At 34.4% G+C, this 10,540-nt stretch overlaps 1 protein-coding gene across 1 annotated transcript; it reads left to right on the top strand.

Moving 5' to 3' along the window:
• The first annotated feature begins 2,715 nt into the window (after window positions 1-2,715).
• On the top strand, window positions 2,716-5,219 carry LOC132308845 (abscisic acid 8'-hydroxylase CYP707A2-like). The gene is made up of 7 exons (XM_059807097.1): window positions 2,716-3,005; window positions 3,094-3,412; window positions 3,591-3,977; window positions 4,200-4,374; window positions 4,469-4,575; window positions 4,690-4,808; window positions 4,938-5,219. The coding sequence occupies exons 1-7, from the start codon at window positions 2,809-2,811 to the stop codon at window positions 5,029-5,031; spliced, it is 1,398 nt and encodes a 465-aa protein (XP_059663080.1). The 5' UTR covers window positions 2,716-2,808; the 3' UTR covers window positions 5,032-5,219.
• The last annotated feature ends 5,321 nt before the right edge of the window (window positions 5,220-10,540 follow it).

Here is a 10,540-nt window from a genome sequence, read left to right as displayed (position 1 = left end):
ATGCTACTGAATTATATTTTTGTTATAAATATCAGTTTGGTGAAGATCCATTTTTGTAGCTATTGAAAATAATTGTGTTGATTATAAGCTTTGGTGATCCATTTTTGTTGGTATTGAATCACATGGACCAATTTTTGTTGAATTGTGACTGATATGGAACATATATGCTACTGCTTTGCATGTACATCATTTAAAATATAATTTTTAGCCCTTTTGTGACGCCAAAGAGGGTCAGTAATAAGTTGTATTAAGTCGCAATAGGCTATGTATCTTCGACAGAACATGGCGTCGAAACTGTGTAGGCTTTTATGACTCCATTTTAGGAGTCGCAAATAAGAGGCTATTTTCGATGCCCTATTGTGTCGTAAATACCAACATATTAGCGACGCCAATCTGGCGTCAATAATAAGGTTATTTCCAACCCCAAAAAAGGGTCAGAAATTAATATGAAATTTGTGACCCCCCATTAGCGATGCCAATCCGGTGTCAGTAATAGCATTATTTCCAACCCCCAAAAGGAGTCGGAAATTCATATGGCTTTTGCGACCCAGCCATTGCCGACACAAGATGCAACCCCTATTTAGGGACGTTAATACCCTTTTTCGACACTATTTTTTGGTTTTTAAGACGCCTTTTGGGGTCGGAAATAACACCATTTATTGTAGTGCCATCCGTTAGTTGAACAGTTATGACACAATGTTAAATGACTTAAATACCCTTTGCTTTTGTCAAAATAACTCTTTAACCTAAACAATTAGATTAAAAGACTAAAATATCCCTCAAAATTCTGTATATTTACAAATTATATATATACACACACACACACACACACACACACAAGCACAACACCACCACAAACACCTGCGAGGATCTCAGCGTTGGAGACGGCGGCGAAGCAGGCGCAAGAGATGACGGAGTGGCAGGAGAGCTATCATGGTGATGAGCTCCCGGGTAGCAACGGTGATGATGTCGGCATAAGAGACGATGGCAGGACAAGCGAGCTCGAAAGCAGTCTTGGGGCGGACAACGACAGCGAAGGCGTCGTCGAGGAGGGAGAGGTTAATGTCATCGTTGCGTTCAGCTTTATTGTGGGAGTGGAGGAGACGATGACAGAGGCGTTATAGCCCTGTGGTTCATCGTCTTCCTTTAGACCAATGGTGTTGACGCGATCCTCTTACTGTCCTTCAATCAAGTATGTTTATTAAGTTCATCATTGCCGACATATCCGATCTTCTGTGTTTATCCCTTTTAGGTTTAATACACCGCTGTGGGTTTAATTTGGGGTTACGATTTGGGGGTCGTGGTGGTGGCTGTCAGCGGTGGCGAGTCCAGCCATAGTAGCGATGTCATTGGTGTGTTAGTGGTTGTGGGATGAGTATGGCGCTGGCTGTCACCGGTGGCGGTGGCGTTGGCCGTCACCGGTTATGGTGATGGTGGCGCCGGTTGCGCAAATGGTGGTGGTGGTGGTAGGTGGGTGTGGGGTATTATGGTTATTTAAGTATGTGATTAAAAATTTTGGGGCAAAGTTATCTTTTTCCATATATTTAACGGAGTCTTTAACAGAAAAACAGAAATAAACCTAAGTAATAGTTATTTTCGAAAGAAGTTTGAGGGTGAAAAATGGCCAAACCTGAAGGGGTGTGAAAAAAAAAAAAAAAAAAAAAAAAAAAAAAAAAAAAAAAAACTTTTTAGGAATCTAGCTTTTTTAAGAGATGTTTTTTTTTTATTTTTTTAAATGAATTATCAAACCTTGGGTCTACTAATTTTACAAAAAATAAAAAATAATAATAAGTACTTTGAAGGGAGTAATATAGAAACGTAACCATTATATCCTTATTTAGGAAAAATTCTAGAATACTTTATGGGTACCATATCTCGCGGAGTCTCACAACTATTTGATCATCCATCATGTGGGCTCCACCACATCTCAGGATATTCTATGTTTTTTCATATATAAAGGTATAATAGTTATTTGTAAGAAAGATAAACATGATTATATATATATCGTGAAAAAAATAAAATAAAAAATAATGGTACTGATGGTTATGATTGGTCTTGCATTATAGATTCTTCTGTTATATTGATATTGTCAGCTTTACGTGCTCCGATTTTCAAAGCTTTCATACATGTTAATAGCCTCTTCTATTGACGTGTGACATTGTCGATCTGAGATCATTGACTTATGCACCATCAGACCATCTCTCGCTATCTATATTTTCAATTAGAGATAGACTTTAGTACTATAGTCACGTGTTTTGAAAATCGTAAATACTAAAATTTAATTTTTTACATTTTTTTTCCTCAAAATTTTATGAAAAATATACTATATGTATATATATATATACACACAGTCGTATTCATGTCCATACATGACTACTGTAGTTTGTAGCCTCTCGCACAGTGAAAACGTGGACAAAACTATTTACTTCGAATGTACATGCTGGTGGTACGGATTGCAAGTTCTTCCCTTTATGCCTTCTTTCCTTTGTATCACCGAAGGGGCGTTTCGGATCACCGATGGGCCCAGTCACGGTCAACAAATTCATACATACTCTTTCTCCATCCGAACTGACACGTGCCTGTCCTCTTTCTCTCTCTTCCCCCTCCTTCCAAAAATATTAGCTGGAGGGAGATTCCGTGTGTGGGATTCGAGCTGGAACTGAAAACCTCCTCCCTGCTTCGTCTTCCCTATATATACCCTACCTTTCTTCACTTCATTTTCTCATTCATACACTCTCTTTTTAACACAACTACTCTTAGTACTCTTACAAAAACCACTCACTATCTCACATATATATATATATATATATGGAGTACACTACCTTGTTCTGCATATTTGCTTTCATTTTCTCTCCCTTTCTCCTCAACTCACTCCTCAAGTTCCTCACCTCTGCCCGCCAGAAACTACCTCTCCCTCCGGGGTCTTTGGGCTGGCCGTACATCGGCGAAACCTTTCAACTATACTCTCAAAACCCAAATGTTTTCTTTGCCTCTAAAGTGAAAAAGTTAGTAGTATTTCATTATCTCCGTCTCTTTCAGCTACTTGTTGTTTGTGTGATGCTTACGAGCAATGCGTGTTTTGATTTTTGGCAGGTATGGTTCTATATTGAAGACCCACATACTGGGATGTCCCTGTGTGATGATTTCGAGCCCTGAGGCTGCGAAGCTCGTGCTCGTCACCAGAGCTCATCTCTTCAAGCCCACATTCCCGGCAAGCAAAGAGAGGATGTTGGGCAAACAAGCCATTTTCTTTCACCAAGGACAGTACCATGCCAAATTGAGGAAGCTTGTCCTCCGAGCATTCATGCCAGAATCAATCAAAAACATCGTCTCTGATATCGAATCCATAGCTGTTGACACTCTCAAATCATTGGAAGGCCGCTTGATCAACACATTCCCGGAAATGAAGACGGTGAGAACTCACCTCCTCTCACACTAAAAGAAACAGAGCAAAACAGAGCTCCCCTGTTTCTCACTCTGTTCTGTTTAAATATTCAAATGGGCAGTTTTTTTATTTTTATTTTTATTTTTTACAATTATTATTGATATGTTGAATACTGATTAAATTTTATCAAATTTAATTGTTGCAGTACACATTCAATGTTGCATTACTATCTATATTTGGGAAGGATGAAGTTCTGTACAGAGAAGATCTGAAAAGGTGTTATTACATTCTTGAGAAAGGGTACAATTCAATGCCCATTAACCTTCCGGGGACACTCTTCAACAAATCTATGAAAGCAAGGAAGGAACTAGCTCAGATCTTGGCCAAAGTCCTCTCTCTCAGGAGGCAAATGAAGCACAATCACAATGATTTGCTTGGATCTTTCATGGGAGACAAAGAAGGCCTCACCGATGAACAGATAGCTGATAACATCATCGGTGTCATCTTCGCCGCCCGGGACACCACCGCCAGTGTCCTAACGTGGATCGTCAAATACCTCGCCGAGAACCCAAGTGTCCTGCAAGCTGTCACTGTAAGACATCATCAATTCCCAACTCATCAATCAATATATACAGGGTGACTAAAATTAACAAGTGGTAAAAACTTAATGATATAAATAAAAATAAATTAGTAAAAGAATTTATATGACCGACCCCATTATCAAAACGAGAATAAACACGGTTCAGAGATATTATGGCAAATGAAAATGATAGTTGCAGCAATGACTTAAAAACCGTGTGCTTGTGTTTGACAGGAAGAGCAAGAGGCCATAATAACGAGTAAAGAGGAGTGTGGGGAGAGGAAGGTTCTGAGTTGGGCAGATACCAGGAAGATGCCAATAACTTCAAGGGTGATTCAAGAGACACTTCGAGTTGCCTCAATTCTGTCTTTTACTTTCAGAGAAGCTGTTGAAGATGTTGAATTTGAAGGTCAGATTGACCAAGTCATAGAAATACCCATTTCTCAATTCCTTCTTAGTTTGTTTTTTGTGCTAAAACTTTTTATTTTCATAATTATTTTCAGGGTATCTTATACCAAAAGGGTGGAAAGTTTTACCACTTTTTAGGAACATTCACCACAGCCCAGAGAATTTCCCTGAGCCTGAGAAGTTTGATCCTTCAAGATTTGAGGTATACTACTTACAAAGATTTGTTAATTATTATTATTATTATTTTTTTTTGTGATTATTTGTTTTTACCACCCATCATCTTAAATTCAATTTTTTATCTTTCTATAATTAACAGGTATCTCCAAAACCCAATACTTTTATGCCATTTGGCAATGGGACCCATTCATGTCCTGGTAATGAGCTAGCCAAACTGGAGACGTTGGTGCTTCTGCATCATCTGACCACTAAGTACAGGTTGGTTTAACCTCACACTTCCAAATTAAGACTCTTCATTACCTTTCCAGTTGTGGTTAAAGTTTAGTACCTAAAATAGAATGCTTAATGAATCATTGCTGATAAGGTTTTGTTTGTTTTTTTCTACAGGTGGTCTATCGTGGGCCCACAAAATGGAATTCAGTATGGCCCCTTTGCTCTTCCCCAGAACGGGTTGCCCATCAAACTCTCCCTAAAGCCATAAACAACCATAAAGCCAGTCCAAACTACACACAGATCTTTCCAAGTTTGGAAAAGGATGCTTTCAAAAGTGGTTTCTACTTTATTGAGAAAAAATAAAAAAATAAAATAGAGAGAGAGAGATCATTACTACACCGCCAGTCTAAGACGAAGAGAGAGTGAGAGATAAAATTCTCTTCTTTTTTTTTTTTTCCTTGCAAAAAAAGCAATCCAGAAGCAGAGAAGTAGGAAGAGAAGAATCCAAGGGAAAGCAAGTTGTATATAAGAGTCTTCAAACTAGGAGAATGTTTAAGGGAAAACCCAAGTTCAAATTAGATCATGTTCTTTTTTCAATAATTGAGAACGAAGGTTAATCAGGGGATGGGATAAAGTGAATTTAGTTAAGAGTTAGTCCAATTTTATGTTGTTTTGTTATATGAAATATGTTTAAAAGTCCGCAAGGCAATGAATGAAAATCCAAGGTTTTGATTCCAAAGTTTGTTATGTTCCTTTTGTTTTTTCTTGTTAGTTTTTCCCTAAAACATATATATATATATATATATATATATAGTTCAAAGATATCATTCTCTACTCACATAACAGCAATCGGATACATCGAAAACATTCAAAAGTCAAATGTCATTACCATGACTTTTTTGGGTCACTTCTGGCTGATCTTATTTGCAAGTTGCCAAATCACAAATATACACTTCTCTATTGAAATATCAAGAGAGTGTTACAATAACTGACAAAAAAAAAAAAAAATGCCAAAAGAAGAGAAATTTGAAGGAGTTTTTCATACTAAACTGAGCCTTTAGAGGGAGCCAATATTCTAAGTAAACATCTTAGAGTTTATCCAACTGGTAACTGTACCTCGTTTTTCTCAAGCATGAAGCATGCATTGACAAAGCTGCTTGTTGAGGTTTATGATCAACACATAACCAATCAATCGCTGTTTTATGGTTTTAGACAGTTACTGTTACGTGCACTACTCATTTTTCTAGCAACGACCAACTTCAATCACTTCCCCTTATTTAGTATTTTTGCTTTTGCCATTATTCGCGAATAGCCAAATAGACTAATGCAATATTTTCCTTCATCAATTTCCAAGAAAGAATTTTTTTTTTTTAAATTCCTTCATCATTCACAAATAAATCAAAGTTTTCCTTCATCAATTTAGTTTTGTCCGATACCAAAAAATACGAACCTACTAATGTTTCATTTATTTAATGGTATAATATCTTTCTCTTTCAAATGAGAATCGAGAAGATTGAGCTTGTGGTGAACAATTTGTGAAATGTGTGTAAGTGTTTATGTAAAAAACTTTTTCAATACTGTGTAACTTCTTGTTTTAAAACAAAATGAGCAATGCTAACGAAGCGACTGTGAATTAACAGTCACTCTTCTCATTGGTCTTAATATTTACAATTAATGTATTTATTAATGGTATGTTTTCTATTTTTATGAAACCCTAAAAATATGTATTTTTTAACCATATTACCCTTTTAGTCTCTCTCCTCACTTAAACCATATAAAAGGTAACATTAATACATTACATGTTTCCTACTTTTAATAGGACATTAAATAATTAATTTTAACACAAAAATACCTTATTTCTTTCATTTACATCTACTTCCCACCCCTTCGTCTGTGGATAAAATTTTTTATTTTTATTTTTATTTTTCTTATTGAGAGATAAGAATTCATTCTCTATAAAATTTAATTAAATATGTATATAAATATATATGTATGTATATATCAATTGCTATCATCTAATTTTATCCTTTACTAACTAAATCATCTTTATCTCTTATATAGAGAATGAATTCTTATCTCTCAATAAGAAAAATAAATAAATAAATATTATCCCTCACCTATCACTGGTAAACAATAACTAGAAGAAAATAAAAGAATCCATTGTTATATATGTGTGTGTATGTGTATGTGTGTGTGTGTGTCAGTGTGTGTGTGTAAACACACGCACGAAGGGGTGGAAAGTAAAGGTTAATGAAAGAAATAAAGTAGTTTTGTGTTAAAATTAATTATTTAATGTCCTATTAAAAATATTTAATGTTCAAAATTAATTATTTAATGTCCTATTAAAAATAGATGTAATGTATTAAAGACATTTGATATGGTTTAAGTAAGGAAAGAGACTAAAAGAGTAATATTGTCAAAAAATATATATATTTTTTATGTTTCAAAAAAATAAAAAAATATACAATTAATAAATACATTAATTACAAATATTAGAACCAATGAAAAGAGCGACTATTAACTCACAATCGCCTCAGTAACCGTCTTAACATTGCTCAAACAAAATTCTTTCCAGAGTTTTGTTTTATCACTGTATCGAATATTTGATTGAATCATAAATTTTGTCAGCATGGGATGAATTTAAGAAATGTTTCGTCATTATCACATTCAACAAGGAAATTAATAATAATTGACAGCCAAAAAAGACCCACTGAAACTGCAACGAGTAGAATTTAGCCGAATATCTTGAAATATTTTGTAATCTAGCCTGCTTTATTAAAAAGCAACACCAGATGTCTTGTATTTTCTGCTGCCACTTTTAATGGTCACTCTCTCTCTCACTCTCACAAACTCTTTCTCTCTCTAAGATCATATTTATATTACGTGGTCCACTGAATATTTTCTCATTTGACTTGCTAGAACTCCCATAGCTGCTTACCCAAGCACAGCTGACTTGGGAGCTCCAGCTCTTGTAACTTGAGCACATGTGTCCCTCATGGCTCATCGGTTGATGGTTACTTCTAAACAACTCTGTGTTTGGATGTAATTCTCTGAACAAAATCATTGTATATATCTCTATTTGTTTCGAGCATCAAAAACAAGTCTGATCATTGTTACATACAATATTCAACCCTACAATTAATTCTAAGAAAATCATACAAGTACATATTTTGTTACCATTTACGTGCTAATTGTTGTGTGTTTTGTTCTGTTGCAACTGGAGTACATTTAAAGGAGTGTATATAAGCATTCAAATGTTTAGCATTGTGGTTTTCTTTGGATATCCAAACAACCCTTATGTATTTCTTATCAAATGTCGTAATCAACATTAAGATTTTTTTAAAAGGAGTTGTGTTAAGTGTTCCAGATTAGAATTTGAAGCCGAAAGAAAAATTCAATAATGGCTGCAGAGCTTCCATGTGTCGGAATTTATTTGATTGCACATTCCTTTTCAAAAATGTCAAAGTTTGAGAAGTTGTATCAGGTTAGAGTCCCAAAAATGTGATTCATGCATTGTTTTGTCCTAGTCATGATCTTCATGACATAATTAATTATGTAATGTTTTTGAAAACTGACTCATTTTGAAGAATTTATTTACCATCCAAAATAATGATTATCGCTATTATAACACATTTAACTTAAGGGTGCACAAAATTGTTAGAATCGGTAAACTAGACGGGCTATCTAAACTTAATATTTTGTTCAATTATGTGATGGAATGGTTCGGTTCTGATTATAAAATTTAAAGAATTGTTGATTGGGGTTAGTTATATATATATATATAGTATAGTATTTGTTGGGGCCAGTTTTGTAGTCATTCATCCAAAAACAGAACAAAATGGTCCAAATCAGCTCATGTGCACCCCCCCTTAAATTTCAACATAAACCACTCTTTTTTCCAAGCCCTTCATTGTTTCTATCAAAGGATAAAAGACTTCCTGACCCATAGCCTTCCACGAAGGGGTCGTCCTGTTACTGGTTCACATATATATATATATATATATATATATATATATATATATGTATGTATATGCGCGTGTGTATCAGTACGTATATTTTTTTATTTTTGGTAAATGAATGGACTTGTTTTGCAGGGGGTGTCTGCTTGGGAAAATTTCAAGGTGTGTTCGCTTAAATAAAATTGGAGATAAATTTAAACCCTTAATTTATGAAATTGTGAATTTAATTTTGTTGGAACCTACGATGAGTTTGATTTCATTAACACTTTAGGTCTCTCCTTAATCAACCTGAAGGGTCGTCTGGTTGTCAACTGAATAGAAGGTATGCATAAAATTATATGGTTAGCTAAAGTTGAGAAAATGGAAATTTCAGCCCTTGAAATGGAACATTTTCCAAGCGAAAATTTTGATGCACAATTTATTGATGGAGAAGGTCAAGTCCATTGAACTTTAAGCCCACAATTGTAGAATAAGTCAAATCCAAATTACAAAAGCCCAACATGTAAATTCTACAAGGTAATAAGGCCCACATTTCTGTTTAATTGTGACCAATAAAGCCCATAATTCTACAAAAAGTAAATCCAAAATGCAGTCCTGTTTCTATCCTTTTAGGCTCTCTCTCCCTCTTACTATAAAACAGAGGGATAAAATTGAAATTTCATATATTTTTCTCAAGAAAGTAATTGTGGTAAAATTAGATACTTATGAAAAATTACTTTCTCACAAAATTTTTATACTTTTTCCAACTAACCAAACCTACCTACACTTTAACTTTTCTCCCAATATTCGTCACTACCACATTATCGCACAAAGCTTGTTTTTATCATATTATTTTACAAAAATCCTAATCTTTCTAACTTAACCAATAATTTTGGGTTCCATGTTATATATTTCCAGCACCAAGACAAAATTAACTAAAATATTGAAGATAGAATGATGGCATTAGCTTATTAATTAGTAGAGATAAAAAGTCCCCTTATGATTTGTTGAATTAAAACTCCAATTAATGGAAACATGAGAAGAATGTTAACAAAAGAAAACAAGAATTATACCGTAAGTTTAAAGCATTTTGAGAGACAAACACTAATTGGAAAGTATAAGAAATAAATGCCTTGTTAACAATGAGATTAAAACACACTGGGATTAGGTGGAATAAGGTGTTAATCCAGGTTCAACACATGTTTCAATTCTTGAAACTCCTAGACTATCCATACAGTACAGAAAATCCCTTGTGTATTATAAAACATTTCCACACTTTTAAATTGGTGCAAATACTCCCCTGATTATTCAAAATGACTCTAATACCCTCTTGTCAATAGAATTATTTTATTTTATTTTTATTTTTTTGGAAATATAAGTAATGTAAAATAACTATTTTATCCAATTTCCGAAGAACTTCGTTTGGTACAAGGATAAACCAAACTCCAAACACCCAATTTAAAATATTAAAAGAAATAATACAATAATTATCACACAAACAAAAATGTAGCAACATGCTATGGTGATGGGAGAGAGAAAGAAAGAGAGGCATGGGAGAGAGAGAGAGAGAGAGAGGGTGTACAACAAAAAGGGTTGCCGAGGAGATTTTATGCACATAATGTGAGTAAGGGTAAATTGGGATGGAAATGGGCAAAATCGAAATTTTCAATTTACTTTTGGCCAAAAAATTCTTTAAAGGGTGTTATTTGCACATTTTTTTGAAAAATAAGAACGGTCATGTATTTTCTTTAAAAAATTAGGACTCTCACTTTTTGAAAATGTAGAGGTCATTGTGTACAAAATCTATAATGTAAGAGCATTTTATGAAATTAACCCTTC

The sequence above is a fragment of the Cornus florida genome, unplaced genomic scaffold (assembly GCF_030987335.1).
Source record: "Cornus florida cultivar Cherokee Brave unplaced genomic scaffold, ASM3098733v1 CherokeeBrave_3.0.0_Hap2_Chr05, whole genome shotgun sequence".
Lineage (NCBI taxonomy): Eukaryota > Viridiplantae > Streptophyta > Magnoliopsida > Cornales > Cornaceae > Cornus > Cornus florida.
The sequence above is the reverse complement of the archived record's forward strand: the minus strand, read 5'-3'. Positions and strand labels throughout refer to the sequence as shown.